Source organism: Chlorocebus sabaeus, chromosome 16 (assembly GCF_047675955.1).
Source record: "Chlorocebus sabaeus isolate Y175 chromosome 16, mChlSab1.0.hap1, whole genome shotgun sequence".
NCBI classification, from domain to species: domain Eukaryota; kingdom Metazoa; phylum Chordata; class Mammalia; order Primates; family Cercopithecidae; genus Chlorocebus; species Chlorocebus sabaeus.
Genome location: NC_132919.1, coordinates 78,491,090 through 78,511,002, shown reverse-complemented (window position 1 = coordinate 78,511,002; position 19,913 = coordinate 78,491,090). Strand labels below are relative to the sequence as shown.

Below are 19,913 nucleotides of genomic sequence, written 5' to 3'. Positions count from 1 at the left end.
GCTTTTAGAATTATTTTAGTGAAAATGGCTATTTAAAACCCAACCTTGAAATTTTAAACTAAAAGTGGTAGAGGCTATTTAGAGTCTAAAAGGGCAGTGGGAAGTGGTAAGAACTGATTTTCCCTAATCCGTAGCAGGCACATGTGATGATTTCAGTCCTAATCCTCCAGGGCATCAGCTCATCTCAGAGGCCTCGGGACCTGCTGCTCTGGCTTGGGGGCTCCGTGGGTGGTTTCCTCAGGGGTGCTTGTGCAGTCTTATGACTTTCTTTTCTTCCTTATTTCCTTCCTATCTGCTTCACTGCCTCCCCCTCTTGGTCTCAGACCACAATATGTAGCAAACATACATTTTTCAACATTATTTTAAAAGACACGGTCTTGCTCTGCCACCCAGGATGAAGTGCAGCGGCACAATCATAGCTCACTGTAGCCTCGAGCTCCTGGGCTCAAGGGATCTTCCAGCCTCATCCTCCTGGGTAGCTGCGTCCACAAGTGCTTGCCACCACACCTGGCTAACCTGTTACTATTCTGTAGAGATGGGGTTTCACTGTTTTCCAGGCTGGTCTCAAAACACCTGGGCTCAAACAATCCTCTCACCCTGGCCTCCCACAGTGCTGGGATTACAGGTGTGAGCCACCGCACCCAGCCTAAGTTTTATTTTTGTATTTATCCTATTCTTAGTTTAAAAGCAAATAATTATATTATTTCTTAGTTTTCCTACCGCATAATGAAAACATTAACTTAATTGACTGGCTATTTTCAATAGGCCAGTGACACATAAAAGAAATTGGAGGAGACGGCCTGCTGCCTGGGGATGAACGTCGCCAGGTGCCTGTGCAGCTGGCCACACCACACGGTGACGAAGGAAGCAGCAGAGTCCGCCGCAGGGACGCGGTGACGAAGGAAGTAGCAGAGTGGTCCGCTGCAGGAGGGGAGGCCAGTGCAGAATTAAACAATCTGGATCTTTCTAAGTTGGCCAATAGGCTACTTGTGACTATTACCTGTGATACTATAAAGAACAGGCTGGGCACAGTGGCTCACGCCTGCAATCCCAGCACTTTGGGAGGCTAAGGCAGGCAGATTACGAGGTCAAGAGATCGAGACCATCTGGCCAACATGATGAAACCCCGTCTCTACTGAAAACAAAAAAATTAGCCAGTGCGGTGACTCACGTCTGTTGTCCCAGCTACTCGGGAGGCTGAGGCAGCAGAATTGCTTGAACCTGGGAGGTGGAGGCTGCAGTGAGCTGAGATTGTGCCACTGCACTCCAGCCTGGCAACAGAGAGAGAATCCATCTCAAAATAAATAAATAAATAAATAAATAAATAAATAAATAAAAGAATTGAAGCAGCAGCAACTGTAGACAGTAAGGTGATTTCAATCTGTCAGGAATAAGACATAACTAGACCAACAGAAAATAACTTAGTTGAAGGAACCGAAAGCCACACAAATATAATATCAGCAAAAGTTGCTGAGGAGCTGCAGGAACCCCGGCTTGACGGCCGGCCAGGACCCAGAAGGCCGCAGCAAATCAGAGGGGAGACTCGATAGCTCACTTGGAAAAAGCAATGGACGAGGACGGAAAGCCGTGGCTCCTCAACCCTGCAGACCCTGGCAGTGAGTGACACCCCAGTCAACTCCGCAGCGGGGTCGGATGAAGACGGAGAACACCGCGGAGGCTGCAAGAGTGTGGCCTTTCCCTGCGTTCTTCTTGCAACATTTCTGTAAGCTTTTGAAGTTTTATCAAAAAGTTACAAAAAATTTGTTAACTGCTATAATGAGTGACTTCTAATTCCATGTAAATCATCCAACTTCCATAAGCAACTAGAAAACCAGGAAAAATACTGTAAACAGCTGTTTTTGGACACTGGGTGCTGGGTGTCGCAGGCCTGTGATCCCTGAGGGAAGGGAAATAAACAGCTGCCCTGTGTCCAGCTTGCACGTGGTTTCAGGCAGTCCCAGGCCACAGCGCAGAGAGGGTGAGCCCAGCGCTTTCAGGGAACAGGAGACAGAGACTGGGGCTCCAGGGAGGCTGAGGTGGTGAGAATTTGCAGGACAGAGCACTGGAGAGGGGAAAGCTTCCAAGGTCTGCAGGGGAGGCCCCCAGAGTCTTTGACTAAGTACTCATCTGCTCACGGTAGAGTGACAACCCACGAGGTAGAGAAAACACAGCGGGAAGGGGGTAGACCAAACGCCCAGAGCTCACAAAAGGGACTGAGAAGAGTTTACAGTCTCCAAAGAGAAAGGACTAAAATCAATGACCTCTGCTTCTACCTTAAGAAACTAGGATGAGAAGAGCAAATTAAACTCAAAGTAAGCAGAAGAAAGCAAGCTTTACTGATGAAAGCATCAATCAATAAAATGGAAAACGGTCAAACGACAGAGAAAAACCAATAAAACCAAAAGCTGATTCTTTGAAAAGTTCCCTTTAGCTAGAATGGCCATGAATAAGAAACCATTAGCTAGAAGGGTTTTGAATGAGTCAAAAATGACTGCTGTCAGAAATGGAAGAAAGGTCTGGGTGTGGTGGCTCATGCCTGTAATCCCAGCACTTCAGGAGGCCAAGGCAGGAGGATCACTTGAATTGAGGAGTTAGAGACCAGCTTGGGCAACACATTGAAACCCTGTCTCTAAAACAAATTTAAAAATTAGCCGGGTGTGGTGGTGTGCACCTGTAGTCCCAGTTACTTCCAAAGCTGAAGTGGGAGGATTGCTTGAGCCCAGGAGTTGGAGGCTACCGTGAGCCGTGATCAGGTCATTGCATTCTAGTCTGGACAGAGTGAGACTCTGTCTTAAAAAAAAAAAAACAGGCGTGGTGGCTCACGCTTGTAATCCCAACACTTTGGGAGGCTGAGGCAGGACGATCCCTTGAACCCAGGAGTTCAAGACCAGCCTGAGCAACACAGGCAGACCCTGTCTCTTATAAAGAAAGAAAAAAAAAAATGGAAGAAGGGCCAGCACTGTAGCTCACCCAGATATCAGAGGATCCTGAAAAATAATGGCAGTCCTCAGTCCTCCCCTAACTGCCTTGACAGGGGTCAGTAAATCCGGCGCCCTGCCCACACGGGAGCGGCGCAGACAGTGTTCAGGGTGTACTGTACATCTCCAGATTCAAGATGTTTGCTGAAGCTCACTTTGTTTATTTTCTAAACCGTGGTGTGGACCCGGGCACGCCTGGGGTTCCTCGCGTGCACTCATAACCCAGAATCAGCAGCGGGAGCGCCCGGCACGTACCTTGTAGGCGATGCTGTTGAGGACTTTCATGGCCACGTCTGAGACCTCTGGATAGGGGTCAGCAGCCAGGTGCAGCAGGACTCTCCAAATCTGAGTGTAAACGCTATTAAAGGAAACTCCTAAGAGAGAAATGGGAGAGGTTTTAGTAGAAAGTAGCTGCCAACGAGGCTTCTAAGGCAGCTGCATTTTCTGAAACCCTAACCCTGGTATCGGAAGCATTGCTTTAAAGAGTCGAGGTTACAGGAAGCCCCCGTTTTGTTATTCTGGCAATGGGTCCTGAGATTCAAGAATCCTAGCTGATCACGAGGCTTGATCACATGGATCCATCTTCTGACGCTGAATCTTTCTAAAAGGAAAACTGCATTGGAAAGGGTGTAACTTTCCTTGAAATGCCTCAGCAGATTGGAGGGGACAACCACACCCCTGGAGGAGCATCTGATGTCACGTCTTAGATTTTTAGGAGCCTCCTTGGCCCACGGGTAGTGGTGCATGTGGCCTGGACGTCTGCACCGCACCAAGTTCAGCACGTGCTGCTGTGCACTGTGACCCAGACAGCGCTTCCCGCCCACCTCCGCACGCCTCCTGCCCACCTCCGCGCTGGCCCTGCTCTGAAATGCTGGGACTTCATGAAAGGTTGATGTGCTGTGACTTCTGTCCCTAAGCCTCTCCCGACTCACCCGACACTTGATACAAGGTCCTGTGCTGTTCGTTTGGATACAAATACAGACAAGGCAGGACCCAGCAGGGACTCGGACTCGTTCATAAATAACAACAGTGAGTCGTGGGCACGGAGGGAAGCGCTGAGGCTTTGTCAGTGCGGCTGCTCGGTCCTATTTAATTCCCCAGCAATCCTACAGGCGGGTATCACCCCCAGCATCACCGAGGAAGGTGAGGCCCAGAGGATGAAGGATGTGAACGCGCACCCATCTGACCTTTGAGCCATGCCACATCCACAACACTGCGCAGCCTCAGAGAGACGCAGGAAGGAGCAAGAGTGACTCCTCCTGTTGGCAGTGGGCTAGGAGGTGAAGGGTGGGAAGGTCTGGCAGAAGAGGCACGAAGGAGCCGGGCTTTGAGGGGAAGGAGGATCATTCTCTGGGCAAAGGAGGGTTGGAGCGAGGGTGGGTAGCACAAACAAGATCTAAGACATCAAACAATAAAACGCAGAGGTGATGGGGACGTGGAGCCTTGGGGGATACTCGACAGAAGCCTGCAGGAGCAAATCAGAGATTGCGGGGTGGGGGCCGTGAGCACTTGGAAACCAGAAGGGAGGGGCAGGCACTGACGGCTTCCGGCGCAGTCAGCATCGGCTGAGGCCAGGGAGGAGGCTGATGGAGCAGGCGTCGCGGAACCGGTGTCCATGCCACGCTGGATCCAGAGAGGCAGAGAAGGGAAGCAGCAATCCTGGTAGAGGCAGCAGGTCCAGCAAGGGTTGGGCTGAGGACCAGAGGCACTGAGTGTGGAGGGCAGAGCAGGGCCAGGTGGTGCCTCCCCTGCCTGTGGGCACCAGGAGTGCCAGTTTCCTGCCAGGCCTTACCCCGGAGGCCGAGGCAGGCAGGGCCCTGCCCTTGGCACTGGGAGTTGAAAAGGGATCCAGCCACCATAGAACTCCATCTTCTTTCTTTTTGGGGAAGCTGGACAATTTGCTGAGAAGCAAGTGCTTGTTCATTAGCGAGTCAAAGGATTTCGAGTGAGGCGTGATTCCAGGCCACCCGACTGCTGGCGAAAGAGCTTAGGCATCGAAAGCCAGTGGAGGACCTCGTCTCACTGCGTGCACATGCTGTGCACGTGGAGTGGGTTCTGCACGGCCCGGTCAAGTCCATGGAGATGGAGGTGGGGTGCGAAAGTCAATGTGTGTGTGGGTTCTGCAGATGCCTGCGGCCACCTATGGCTTCCGTTCAGCGAGCCCGAGACGGGCTCTCCTTCAGCTCCACGTATGGAGGGCCGGTACCCCTGCTGCACGCCCCCACCGTGAGTGCAGAGGTCAGGGAAGCCCCGCGCCCGCGGCTCCTGAAGAGGCCACCACGAGGAGTGTGTGTTGCAGTGAGTGAGCGTCTCCAGGACTGAGCCGTGTGGAATCAAGAGCTCAGCTGCCATCAAGGAGGTCACGCTGTGCCGCTGTGCCGCTGTGCTGCCCGTGCTGGAGTGAATCATGAGAGGCTGGGACCTTTTCTGGGAGCTGACATGTCTCACCCCACAGGGCAAGTTTACAGTCTTCAACCAAAGGAAGCATTCTTCCCAGGGACACGTCCCTCGCAGGTCTTGCCCATGCACATATGCACCTGGCAGGCGGTCCCTGTGCTTGAGCCTCGCACCCAGGAGGTGGCACTGGGGACGTCTTGGGAGTCTAGGGCCCAAGCACACCTGGACTTCGGTGCCACAGCACCACGCAGATGTACCTTCTGCTCAACCGTGGTCCTGCACCACGTGGACTGGGACAGAACCGAAGCCTTCCAGCTCAGATCGCACAGCTCTGCCACAGCCGTGTGGATTCACAAGCAAGTCTGAGAAATGTAAAATCGGTCCAGACTCCGTGGGCACACTCCCTAGACTCTTCTCTATCCCAGCGGATGCCGGCTCCTAGGAACTGCTCCATGCAACACAAGGACATCGGCGACGGCTGTGTCCTGTTTTTTTAAAGAGTGGGCGGGTGGGCTAGGAGATTTGGCTTTGAATTCGCCCCTGCAACAGGCCCTGGTGAGGAGGAGATGTGGCCTCACTGGAGAAGTTTGCTTCCGCCTGGCTCCATGACACCCTCCACCGTGGGTGACAGCATGGCCCCACAAGATGCCTATTGATGACTGCCCGCCTGAGACCCACTCCCCTTGATTATTCTGGGGTCCTGGGATCCCCACAGCTGAGTAAGGCATCGAAGCAGCTCCCCGCGAGGCTCAGCTGCCAGGTGAAGGGGCTGTGAGGGGCAGCTGGCCTTACATGAGAACCCGCCTCATAAAACCCGGGGGCAGGGAGCAGGCTACGGCGAAGAAGAGGGCACTGGGCACACCCGGAACCCAGGGCTGGCGTGGCAGGAGGCCCCCTGCTCCCGGCTGCCCTGACGGAGTGCGAGGAGGGTGCAGGCTGGTGGCTGCTTGAGCATCACCCATGATGTGGGAGCCACAGACGTGGGCACCAGGGGTCTAGGTCAGGGCTCCACAGGACACTCCAGGAAAGGACCTTGGCACTGTGCGGGGCACTGCCGGGGCAGGGGGATGAGATGGATTAGCTGCTACTGTCACCTAATTTTTAAAAACAGATTTTTATTACGGTTGGCCCTCTACATCCATGGATTCAACCAACCACAGATCGAAAATATTTGAAAACAAAACAAAAATACACATTAAAAAAAAACAAACAGAAAAACAACAACAACAACAAAAAAACAAGAGAGCATGACCACTGCTGACACACTGTGCTGGATTTGGTATTCTGAGGAATCTGGAGACAATTCAAGCACGGTGGAGGACGTGTGTGGGGGACGCAAAGCTGTCACACCTTTCCTAGCAGGACTGAGCGTCGTGGGCCCTGGGTCCTTGGGGTCCTGGAGTCCCCTACGCGTACTGAGGGACAACGCTATTGCTATTGACCTTCGTGCAGATTTCGACTTATATCAAAGTCGAAATACTGTTTGTGACTCAACAGGGGGAAAAAAAATCTAATTTTTGCCAGCCTGTTTGCGACAGTGGATTTTATAACTATGTACTAGTAAAAAATATGACGCTGTGATCAGGGAACTGCTGTCTTTATTTCACGTCTTTCCTTGGTTTGGCCACAGTCTTCTCTCAGGCTCTGTTATATGAACTGTCCTGTTGTAAAATCTGCCGGTACCCAAAACAGACCGCAGAGACCCTCCCATCGGATTCGAGTCCACCAGGAAGGAGGTGGGGCTGCCCGGGTCCTGCCCTGCAGGGAGTCAGGGACCAGGGCTGTTGAGCTTAGAAAGGGCCCTGCTGGCACTCACAGAACTCCCTGTAAGCACGGAGAACCTATTTTCATGTCTAGACTAAAAGTAATAAAAGATCATAACAAATGGTTTTAGAAGTTATTTTTCAGAGCAATGGCCACAGCTTTCCAAATAGCGTACAAGGCAGGGAAACTGACTCAGAGCTCTGGCCAGCTGAATCCCAGAAGCTCTAGGTCTGGCGGACCAGCTCAGAGAAGAGGTTCCTGCAGGCGACAGCTGCCAGCCGCCACCCGAGGCTGAGGCGTCGGCAGAGCAGGTTGTGCCCTCCGATGTGCTCACTCAGTCTGTGGCAGCCAAGACCCTCTGCCATCCTGGGGAACCAGTGTCCCAGGCCGAAGGCTTCCGCAGCAGCCCCTTTCTTGTGACCCCTCCTGTCCCCTCAGGGGCTGCACCCACGACTCGGTGTGACTGTTACGAGAATCACGCTGACCAGCTGCTCTGCCCTCCCTTCCTCCTGGGCCGGCCAGAGCTGTGGGCCCTGCAGCTGCCCACAGGGAAAATGCAGCACCTCCCGGGCCGGGTGAGCGGCGCGTCTGCATCGTCTCCTCAGCGTGCTCAATACCCCTACGAGACAAACTTAGTAATGGCCTTTAGTTAAGGACTTTTGCCCTAAAACATAATCCTGTAGCACTGGAAAACTGTTGTCCATTTTCTCACCGCTGTCTTCTGACGAGAGTAAATCCGATCTCTGGGTTGTGAAGCCTTCCTTCCAAACCCGCATCGTTCCTTTGGCAACAGCCCTGCTTAGCTTTCTTTTGGTTGAGCAAACACCAGGCTTTTTTCCTGCAAAGGCAGAAACCAGTACCTTCTCCACCCTGAAGCCCAGACCTCGAGGCCTGGCCAGAACTCACTACTGGGGGTCTCTGGAGCTGCACGCAGGGCTCGTAAGGACTCTTTCAGCTTCTTGATGCCTTGGAAAAAAGGAAGGAAACTAGTTCTAGGTACTCAAGAAGGTGAGGTGGGAGGATTGCTTGAGTCCCGAAGTTCAAGGCCAGCCTGGGCAACATAGTGAGATCCTGTCTTTAAGAAACATTAAAAAAATAAATGAAGGGAGAAGCAGTTGCTATGGCCCGTCCTGTAAACACCAATGAAGCAGCAACCGGCCAGTGTGTGCAGCTGAGAGGCCTGGGTGGGCCTGGAGTGCAGGGACCGCCGCTGTTCTGTGGCCTCCCAGGAGCCGGGCAGTGCCCCAGTTTCCAGGCTTGGGTCTCCGGGCTCCTCTGTCCTCCAAGGGCGGTAGTTCTGGCTCCCAGACTCTGAACGAAGTAAAGGGGTCAGGACTGGACACCAGTTCTCCCGCAGAATCTCGTGTTCAGGTGTGGAGAGCACAGGCGGCCTGCGGGGCTCTGGCTCTGCCGCTGGCCGGGCCCCCAGCTCCTCCTCTGGGTGAGCAGGGCACTTCCCACAGCCGCACCAGGGCCAGCTCCACACTCCGCGGGGCTGTGCTCCTTTCTCGCCCTCCCCTCCCTTGCATTAGTCCATCCTGGATCCATTTCTATGGTAACACATTTTCAAAACTGTAAAAAATGTCACCGTATTTAGCAGAGTCGTGAAAACTGGTCCCGTCTAGCCCAGGCCTCTGATCTGTGTCCCCACCAGTGCTCTCGGGATGAGGCTTTCCGCGGGAAGAGCACTCTCAGGCCACCAGAGCCCCGAGCAGAATTAACTCTCGCCTCGTCTCTCAGCACGGGTGTGCCTGGACTCTGGCCGTGACGCAGGGTTTCGGGAGGGAAGGCGGGTGGAGCACATGGCAGCGTGGTCCCCCATGGGACTGCACTCTAGCTGGCAGCGGGGGCTGGATGGATGAGCGTGGGGGTGACGTGGTGTGGGGCCATATGCATGGGTGTCTGGGGGTGAGGAGGGCACCTCAGGCTGGGTCCCAGGATGTGTGGACACAGGCCACAGACCCTCTCCAGCCGTCCTTCTGTCCTGAGCAGCTCCACAGCCACTCGTGCGCGTCAGGAACACAGATGAGTGCAGAGGGCAAACGCATGGGCTGGGGGCCGGGACAGGTGAGGCCTGTGTCCACATGTCCATGCGTTAGCAAGGAACAACTTTATAGGACTGTGGTGGTGACGATGGTGACATCATGCTTTGATGTGCTGGGTCAGGCACCTACATGGGGATCCCAGCGGTGGGCCAGGGAACCTCCCAGCAAGACCACCTGGCTCTGAGCTGCACAGACGGCAGAGGGGCTGGGCCAGGGGCTGCAGGCAGGTGCAGTGGAACAGCTGCTGCTGAGGTGGGGGGCGAGGGGGCTGAAGGAAGGCCTTGAATATCAGGCAACGGTTTGGCCTCTACAGAAAATGCGGTTTTAATGAAGGCTTCACCTGGAGGGTAGTGAGGAGCTGGCATGAGAGGGGCCTGCCCAGCTGTGGTCTGCACAGAGCAAGACCCAGGGCAATGAGGCCTGACGGGATGGGGGCACTGGAAACAGGAGGGATTGATTTAGGGGATTCTTGTGGATGTCAGGTCAGAGGAAGGGCTGAGTGAGAAACAAGCAGGATGGAGACATCAAACAAGATTCTAGAACCTGAGACAGTGCTGAGACCTGGGTTCCCATTTAGTTTCACAAACATTTATCCTGCCCCATCACGGGCCAGGCACTGCTGGGGGCGGGAACCTGGGCTCCATCAGTGATCGAAGGAAGCCAAGTACCAGCCAAGGGGCTTCACTGCCACAGGGGAGACGGGAAACACGTGACTGAGGGTGCAACAATGCAAGTGCTCTGGGGAAGGCAGAGCGGGGAGGGCGCTGGCGATGGGGCTTCTGGGGGGCCGGGAAAGATGGGGAGACATGGGCGCTCCAGGTTGCCATGGTTCTGAAAGCCTCTGCAATCTTCAATGAAAGGGCCTCAAGAGATTGCAGTTCTTTGGCTGAAATGAAAGAAATTGGCTGGAAACAGGGAAGTGCTGCGCGTAATGGGGTTCTGTGTAGGTGATGAATTCTGAATGCTTAGGTAAGCACGGTGGTTTCCAGGTAGCGTAAGCGACAGCTTCCTGAATATGAATGAGGCTGGCTTTGCGGGGGCGACTTTGTTTCTCTCCTTCCTAAACTCCAGCTCATTGTGAAACTCTTCCCTGTCAAATTTCCTAAGATTTGAATGATATACGAATAAAACTCAGTTTTCGAATCAGACTGTGTAAGAAGGATGGTGGAATGGGGACTCCAGCTCCTTCGAGAAGACAGAAAAGAAAGAAGGGGCAGAGGAGAAAGCTCATGGAGGCCACGCCCCTGTCCTGGCCCCAGGCTGCTGTGTGCTTCCCGTCTGGGTGACCCTCAGATGAAACTGATTCTTCGCCCTGTACTCCACTGAGACTAGTACCGAGGATAACAGCGGCATTCACTCATCACAGACAAGAGCTAAGTTTCACACAGGAGTTGGGTGGGGTCCCCGCGGTCCCTCTCGCCTGTGGACAGCACCCAGGACCTCAGGCATGGCACATGCACAGTAAACACGAGCCTCAGCAAGTTAAGCCACCTGGAAACTCCACAGTTGTGAACTTTCTGCAGCCTTCACCAGCAGAAGGGGAGACGCCCACGTGGTATCCAAAATGCCCAGGGAGAAAGGGAGGTGCAGTGGGCACGGGGACCTGTAGACAGAAGCTCTTAGTGGTGCCATGGTGACCCAGAGCCATACCGCCTGGCTTGAGCTCCCTGGACCAATAAAAGGTGCAGTTCTGCATGCTGGCAGGCCAGGTGCAACTTTTTATTTTGATTCTTACTTGACGGCCAGATACGTGTGAGTGGAGGGACGGGAGTGAACTGAGAACGCCACAGAGCACGGGTTGGGCAGGGCGGTGGGGCGACCAGGCCCTTGGCAGACGGTCACCAGGTGAGCACCGAGGGGTGATGCTGCTGTAGCTTCCTGTGAAAGAGGAAGGCCAGCCGGGTGTGGTGGCTCACGCCTGTAATCCCAGCACTTTGGGAGGCCGAGGCGGGTGGATCACCTGAGGTTGGAAGTTCGAGACCAGCCTGACCAACATGGAGAAACCTTGTCTCTACTAAAAATACAAAATTAGCCAGGTATGTTGGCATGTGCCTGTAATCCCAGCTACTTGGGAGGCTGAGGCAGGAGAATCACTTGAATCTAGGAGGTGGAGGTTGCGGTGAGCAGAGATCATGCCATTAAACTCCAGCTGGGGCAACAAGGGCAAAACTCTTGTCTCAAAAAAAAAAAAAAAAAAAAAAAAAAAAAAGGAAGGCCACAGTGAGCACACGGCCCCAGGAGAGCCACAGTGGAAGCAGGGAGACCCGGGAGGGAGCTGCGACCACCAGGCCAAAGAGCTGCTGGCTCAGGTGGCTGCAAGGCGGGGAGGAGACTGGCCACAGATGCCCTGCCGAGAGAAGGATGTGTGGGGGTACAAAGAGGAGTCTCTGACTCCTGCCCAGGAGTCAACCTGAGTAAACGCCGGTCCCCTCGGCTGCAGAGGGAGGACGCGTGCTTCTGCAGGGAGGGGAAGGAGATGCCCAGAGCCGATGGTACCGGCTTCGACACAGGTGGCACTGGGTTTGCCTGTTCTGCACTTTTGTGCTCCAATGTGCATGCACAGTGGCGGCACGGTCAAAATATCTGGCCAATATGTGGAAGAGTCTCAAGCTCTCTGTCTGACTCACAGGAGTGTCCTCAGAGGAGTGTCCCTGCAGGCTGGGGTGCGGGCAGGGTGTGCTCTGCTCTCAGGATCTCTGAGCTGAACTCGGCCTTGTTCTTCTATGGCCTGTGTATGGTTCTTATACTTTTTAGGTGGTTGAAAAAAAATCAAAGGAACAATATTTTGTGATGTGAAGTTATGCAAAATTCAAACTTCAGTCCACACGGTTACATAGCAACATGGCCAAGTTCATTCACTCATGCGGTCTCTGGCTACTTTTGCACCACAACGGCAGCGCTGGGGAAGTGCCAAGGGGCAGTCCCACCTGCAAAGCTCTTTCATAGGAAGAGTCTGCAGACTCCTGCTCTAACCCACACGTGACGGCAGGGAGCCACCACCTTGACCTTGGTGAGCGTGAACGGGGGCAGAGGTGGCACTAACCTGCTGGAGGTGCTAGAGAGGTACTCACAGGAGCTGTGGCCGGGGCCAGAGGAAAGGTGTAATCAAAACAGAATACTATGAATTTACATTTTCTAGTACTTAAAAAAATATTCAAAATACCTTTTTTCATTGCAGATTTATAAGTAGAATTTCTGCAGACAGGTTTTAAAAGACACTTGTAGGCTAGCCTGGAAACCTAACCACTATATATAACAATTCTATTTAAAAAGTGTATTCCAGTTCAAAATAAACATCTTACAAGTGACTTCAGAGTATATTTCATTGGTGACTTGGCAATACCTCGATTTATACTCTAATATACAGTGTCAACTCTGCGTTTTCTGGGTACTTGGCATATTTTAGCAGACAACCAAACACACAAAGCTGCAACGTTATTTCTCAATGAAAATTAACAAGTTGGTCTGTCTGGGCTAAGCTGGCATGTCTGGGTTGTTGTGTAGTGAACCTTTCAGTTCTCCATACCCTGGAGGGCATGGTGCAAGCTCTGGACTCATTCTATCCAGAGGTGCTCAAGGCAGCAGCTGGCCAAAGCCGGGAGCACACCCACAGGCTTGCCCGGTGGGAACTGCTTTGGCGGATGCCCTGCGTCTGTTTCAGGTCTTTAGGTTCCCATGCGCTGCTGTCTTTGTGGCTGGACTGCCGTCCCCAGGAACCACAAGGGAAGTAGAAAGAGAGCTTGAATCTGAACGCAAGTGAAAAGCCCATCATCAAAGCTCACGAGATGGAGATGGCGGGGGGAGCGAGACGGCAGGGGGAGCGAGACAGCAGGGGGAGCAGGCGGGGGGAGCGGGCGGGGTGGGGGAGACGGCGGGGTGAGTGGGCCAGAGGAAGACGGCAGTGGCGGGGGTCCCGCAGACCTGAACACACACATTAGGAAGGAAGAAAAACTCAAAAGTTAATGAGCTATTTTTATTTTGCACTTGAGAACTGAAACAGGACAAGAGGGTGATCCTAGAGAAAACAGAAGAAAGGAAACAAAACAAAGTACTGGAATAGAAAAATAAAGATAAAATAATGCAGTAAATTCACAAAGCCTAAGTTAGAACTTGAGGACACTAAAGAAATGAACAAATATCTCAGAGGATTAATCAGTAAAAAGAGGAAAAGGCAAATAAACAACAATAGGAATAAAAGGGGACACATCTAAAGAGACAGCGGATTGGGAATGACAGAGCAGCTGGAACAATAAAGAGATTAGAGACTCATGAGAATACTGCAGACAGCCTCAAGGGAAAGGATGAGAATACTTAGCTGGATTGAATAAAATCCTAGAAAAATAAAAGTTTTTGAAGCTAGCTTAAGAAGAAATAGAGAGTGTAAATAATCCTATCAGCATTAAAGAAATGGAATACAGAATTCAAACCCACCCTCACAACGTCACACTAGCCCAGACAGCTCAGGGGCAAATTCAGGGGAGGCTTCTCGGCAGGTGCTGCCGGATGGGCGCTCTGAATGCCAGGGGAGCGGTACCATATGCCCGAGAAGAGCTTCCCCACCGAAGCCCAGGCTGGGGGCCGCGAGGGCCGGGGCCCAGCAGAGCCGGGCGCAGCGAGTGAGGGGTGTGTCGGACGTGGGGCTCCATGGTGGCAGGGGCTGAATTCTGAGTTTGCTAATTAAAAAAAGGAACAAAAAGGAAGAAGAAACCAGAACCAGCCTCACAGTGCCTCACAGTGCCCCGACAGGAGAATGGATAATGGAGTCATGGCAGATAGCAGAGGTGAAGGAACAAAACCTAGATGACCACCAAAGATACAGATTGAAGTCAGAGCCAAACAAACAGGTTTTGCAGGCCACGCGTTGTGTGATGGCGCCAACAGGAGTTTGTAAAAGCCTCTAAGCAGGTACCACGTATGTGCCAGGGCTCACGGCCAGAGAGGGAAAGGGTAACGTTACCAGAGGGAATGGGACTGGGGTGGGCTCTGGGGCTCGACCTCTGTAATTCCTTAAGCTGGGAATACAACACACACACACACACACACACACGCGCGCGCGCGCGCAAGTCTCTGTAAATTTTTACATGGCTAAAATGTTCCTTAATATGAAAAAAATTCAAGTGAAGCCGGTCAGCCATTCTGGATAGTCAGAACAAGAGGAGAGGAGGCTCGTTTGGTTAAGCCCTAAATCTGTTACCAGCAGTGTGAAGATGAACACAGCTACACAATAAGAAAACACAGTGAATTCCTGCTTCTCCTGCTTTACATCAGCAATCCTGGTGGTAGAACCCAGGCACACACCATTCATGGCAGAACAAGAGAAGAATCCGACCCTTCTATCAGATTTCCATCTCCAGGCAGTGCTGCGTCCAGCTGCTGGGATGGAGGGAAAGTTCTGTGGAGATTCCACAGGTGGGCAGGGCAGGCCCCAGCCCCGACCGCAGGACCCTCTGCCGCTCACTGTGGACACCCTGTGTTGGGGCCGATCTGGGCACTGGAGGACGTGAGCAGCTTCCTGGCCTCACCCACTGGGGCAAGGAGCACCCCTACTGTGCCCTAGTTGCACCTGCGGGCAAAACCAGCCACGATTGAGAAGCACTGCCCTGCATCACTGGGGTGTCCAGCACTCATGAAGAACGCTCATCCATCTACGGAAGAAAGATGGAAGGTTCTGGCAGCCTTCCTACCCGGCCAAGCTAGCCAGCGCCCATGGCTCCGGAGCAGCCTGTAAAATACCATCCCATCACAACAGTGATTTCAACTTTCCCACTTCCCCCAGCAAAACATCCTCACGTCCTCGCAGTCCAGCTGACTTTTATTCTCTTTTGAACAGATAGCTTCGACACCCACTGACCTGATGCAGACACAGGTTCGTGCTGCTCTGTGTCGGGAGGAGACCCTCGGCCCTCGGAAGCAGAAAGGGGCACGCGGACTCACCGATGAGGGAGTTGAGGGAGGAGTAGGAGCTGGCGCGGCGCATCTTGTCGATGGTCTCGAAGGACAGGATGTGCTCCTCATTCTCGGGGCTGCCCAGGGTACTGCTGGCACTGCTGCTGGTGCTGAGGTTTCCAGGGGAGAACGCCACCGCACCACCGGCTGCCCGAGACACAGTGGGGTCAGTGGGGTGCTCCCGGGACCCTCCTTTTGGTCTTACAGTTAATGGCATGACTGAGATATGTATTTTCTTCTAAATAAAGCTCAGCACACCCGGGCACAAACACACCCTGGTACACACACACCCTAGCACACACACCCTGGTACACACACCCTGGCACACACACACCCTGGCACACACACCCTGGTACACACACACCCTGGTACATACACCCTGGTACATACACCCTGGCACACACAGCACACCCAGACACAAACACCCTGGTACACACACACCCTAGCACACATACCCTTGCACATACACCCTGGCACACACACCCTGGCTCACACACACTCTGGTACACACACCCTGGTACACACATACCCTGGTACACACACACCGTGGTACACACACCCTGGTGCACACACACCCTGGTACACACACACCCTGCTACACACACACACCCTGGTACACACACCCTGGCACACACACAGGCACAGGCACTCACTGATCTCCCTGGGATCCAAGCTCCCCACCCACAGACTGGGGCAGGGCACGGCCCTCCAAGGAGCCACCACTTCGCCTGCGACTGCACTTGAGCTCTGCACTGGTAACGCGCCCGCTGGCTGTTCTGGGGACTGGCCTATGCTTCCTTGCCAGGCTCACGTCTGGAAGGGTGACTCCAGACGAGGACAGCTGGCTCATCACCATGGTGCCAGACGGGACTTCGGGGCATGCACTTAGAGAAGGGGCAGGGGCACAGTGATTCTTGCTCAGACAAAAAGTTTTGGAAAATACAAGCCCAATCTCTCCCAATCCAAGAACCCAGTTTCCAGGATCTTACATTCCTCTGTCAAGCTCAGGTTCTGCAAAGATTTGTTGAGGCTCCTGGCTGTGGCGACAGCACGGATGTTTCCGTAGGAGCTCACGGAACGAAGTCTGGGGGTGCACGGGCTGTCTCGCACTGGGGTCAGACTCCCTCCCTCTGGGAAAAGAAGGAGAAAGACAAGTTACGACGGGCTTCCAGGCGCAGGCCGGCGTGTCTTCTGACACTCAGCAGCTGGGACACTCGGTGACGGCAGCTGCTACCTGTGCTGGAACGAATGTGAACGCAGGAGCTGCGCAGCTCAGGGAGACTCAGACGTGAGCAGAGGCTCTGCGGGACGGCACTGGACAAACGACAACCGCTTGTCGCTCTGTGGATATTAAATTACAAAAGACAACGGGGAGAGGCTGATGGCTGTGGCCTGTCCAAGCGCACACGAGGTGCGTGGTGACGTGGGCCGTGAGCCGTTCCCCGGGAAGCCGCAGCAGAGCAATGACCGGCCGCACTCAGTCTGGCTCACCCTTCCCCCTTCCTGGGCTTCCTATAAGCAGTGAGGCTTCACTGTTGATGACAAGCCTCTGCACGGCAGAGACGGCTGTGTGGCAGGGGAGGGGCTGCCAGCAGCGATGAGACAGGAACTGTACTCTCCAGTCAAAACGACACGTGTGAGAAAGGACTCCTGATGTGACTCACCGAGCCACGGAGCCAACAGCAGTGTGATGAAATGACTCACGGCAGGAAGGCGGCCCCTGCGCTTTTCTGCAAGCTCCTATTGCAGAAGTTTTGTCATATTCAAGGTTTCTGTGAGTTTAATTTCCAAAAAGGGTAAAAAGAAAGGAAAAATGTAAGAGGGTCAGTGTGGCCCTCTTTCCTGTCCTTTCGAATCTGACAGGTGCCTAAAAAGATGAGAAACACAGGGACCCCTTGCGGAGGGATCTGGGAAACCTGAGCTTAGACTCTGCGCGAGTCAGCAAGCGGCCAGCCGTCCTGAGACTGGGCCGGGGCCTGCACTGGAACCGCCAGGCAGGTGCTCAGCGGGTTCACAGAAGACGCCGTACCTGTGGTCGCTGGAGAAGGCAAGGGGTAGTTCTTTTCCTCTTCTATGAACTGCAGGGCCACGGTGCAGAAATTGCTTTCGTACTGAACCACGAGATGACTCAGAGCCACCACCAGCTCCTGCCGAGAGGGAGACGGGACAGTAACACTCACTGGGGCCGGAAGATGACTGAGGAGCAGCAGTGAGACTTGAGTCACCCACAGAAAAGAAAGGTTAAGACAAAAGCGTGCTGTCGGCGTCAGAAAAAGGGACCATCCCTTTTCGAACCCAGAAGCCTTGAACAGCAGTGCTGTGGAGATGGCAGGCCACCGGCTCACGGGGGAAGCCCAGAACGCCTGCCAGGATCCTCACCACCGCTAGATGCGCACGACGCGTGGGGGTCTCATAAGGACACGGTGAGTCACAGGACTCCAGGCGGGGAAAGGCAGGAGGCCTCACAGCCTCTCGCTTACGGTCACCACTGGGACCCCGGCTGAAAACGCCGCTTTAGATCACACCCGATGGCTGGCGGCCTTTCTGAATCTGAGCACCCCAGGGCCGAGCGCCCCGGACAAGCTGAAGCCTGCTCTTTTCAACACACGTGAAACTTTCACTGGAAGACGTTTCTAGTCCCTAAGAGGGAATGGGAAAAGTTGTGGAACTAAAACATCATCTTTAGGCCCAAATGCCTTGGTCCAAGGAAACAGACACAATTTGCCTCTGTTTTAGGACAGTTCAGTGCCGTGACAGGAACAGCTGGAGATCCTAGAAGTCACTGGGAAACAGAAGGGGGATGTAGGGTTAAAAAACAGAAGGAATGCTTTTTTCCCTACGACAACTTTCTCTGCCTTTTTTTTTCTACAAAGAAAAAAGATGGATTCTTAGCAGAAAGCCAAGTGCTGCGACAGGACCCCTTGCTTGCTGCGTGATGCTCCCGTCTCCGCAGCGGCAGGATGAGCAGGCTCTGGATGGGCGCCCACCAGGGACCAGGGTCTTCTCGTGGCCGCCCACTCTCCGCCTACACACTCTCTGTCCACGCACTCTCCCACCCCAGCTTTACACGCCCTGGGCTTCCTCCTGTCGTGCTTTGTGGCTTCCCTGATGCTGGCCCCTCACTCTCCTAGCTCCAGGCTGGCTGTCCAGCTGCCGGCTCTTCACCTGCACCCCAAACTCTCCCTGCCCTGTGAACTGTGGGCACCGTCCACTTTCCATTCAGCCTGTAGCGCCCTCTTGATTTGCACTGATGGAACTGCAAGTCTCGCACTGCTCAGAATGGAGCCCTGGCATCACCCTCCACTTGCCCCTCCCGCCCTGCTGGGCACCAAGGGTCGTGGCCCAGTGTGCATCTTCACCGCCATGGCCCACACCCGGTTCTGGTGCTCATCTCCAACTGCCTAAGCCACTGTCTCAGGCTCCCGGACAAACCACAGAACCCCCGCTGCCTTCCCTGTGCGGAGAGTGAGGCGCTGCCCAGACGGGGCCTCCGACAAAGCGAACACCCACCGGGCCCCTTCCAGAGAAGATCAAGGCTGCACCTGTCTTCAGAAAGTACCGATTTTTTCCCTTTCCTTCTGACATCAGGTGAGAAAAGCCAGAGTTGCGCCCTGGCATGGATTAACGTGCACTGAGGTGGTGGGCCTTTCGATTCAGGGGAGGTCAACAGGGGCCACGTCCATTATTCAAGGGGAACATCCAGAGAGCACTCACTCCCGAACACACATCCTGCTGCATACGGCGACCTCGCTCGGAGCCGCACATCCTGCTGCAGATGGTGGGCCTTGCTCTGGAGGCTGCTGCCTGGCACACAGCAAAGAGTTCTCCTTTGCGTCAGACCCTTCCTGCCCTTCCTGAATGGAGCTGGGCTCTGACAGCAGGACACACAGGCACCGGCCTTCTTTGGGACATTTGTGCAGAACCCATCAGAGGGTCTGGCAGAGGGGCTCAGCCAGGGGTGTGGGAGTTCCCCTCTCTCTCAGCTTTTGCAAGATGATCTTGGCTTGTGTTGCCACGTGACCCCTTCACCCTGGGGGCTCCCCAGCAGCACACAGACGGGGAGGCCACATTAGTGGCCATGGGCTCCACACTGACCAGCCTTCCAAGGTCCTCTGACCAGTCGCTTGTCAAAGCCATGGTCTGTCTTCCTGATCCCTGGCTGGGGCTGAGCAGCCTCCCTCGAAGGGGCAGCTTCGCCTGGACTCACACTTCCACCTGTCAGCTCAGCCTTTCCTGTCGGCTCCCCACCTTCGGAGTCCATGCGTGTTCCTAGAACCTGCTCCTTCATGGCCGGCCCCTTCAGTGAGGAGCAAGTCTACTCTTCTGTTGCTCAGACCCAAACCCCGGGGCTCCCTGTCTTCCTCTTTTCTCTACCCTCTCCACCTGCGAGCAAGTGCTGTGAGCTCTGCGTTCAAAGCGTGCGTCTCTTCCTCCCTGCACCATCCCTGCAGCTGGGCGAGCGGCCCTTCTGATCTGGGCAGCCAAAGGCAAGGTCCTGCCTCCAAACCCCTCCAGGCCGCTGATCACGAACAACAAGGCTTGTGCGTGGCTGGGCCACCTGCCCCACTGCCCTCCTGGCCTCTTGTACCTGGCCCTCTGATGGGTATGCCCCCTGCTCTGGGCCCCTCCCTGTGGCAAGGCCTCCCTATGCCCCCAGCCCCATCCATACTAGCTCTGCTCAGCTGCCACCCCGGCCTACCACCCTCATACCCAGCCCCTCCCCCAGCTCCAGGAACACTTTCTTGAGAGAAAAGCTAGGGTTGCCCTGCGGGGTCACTGAGGC

General features: G+C 54.3%; 1 protein-coding gene across 2 annotated transcripts in view; it reads right to left on the bottom strand.

Annotated features, from left to right (window-relative positions):
- The window catches only part of RPTOR (regulatory associated protein of MTOR complex 1), a 411,638-nt gene that overhangs the window by 52,378 nt on the left and 339,347 nt on the right, over positions 1–19,913 (bottom strand). For both annotated transcript variants that reach the window (XM_008013198.3, XM_073005477.1), the window contains exons 18-21: positions 17,160–17,277; positions 16,120–16,260; positions 15,119–15,277; positions 3,234–3,352 (exon numbers count right to left, since the gene is read on the bottom strand). In XM_008013198.3, the coding sequence (XP_008011389.1) occupies positions 3,234–3,352; positions 15,119–15,277; positions 16,120–16,260; positions 17,160–17,277 (537 nt within the window). The remainder of the gene's footprint in view (positions 1–3,233; positions 3,353–15,118; positions 15,278–16,119; positions 16,261–17,159; positions 17,278–19,913) is intronic.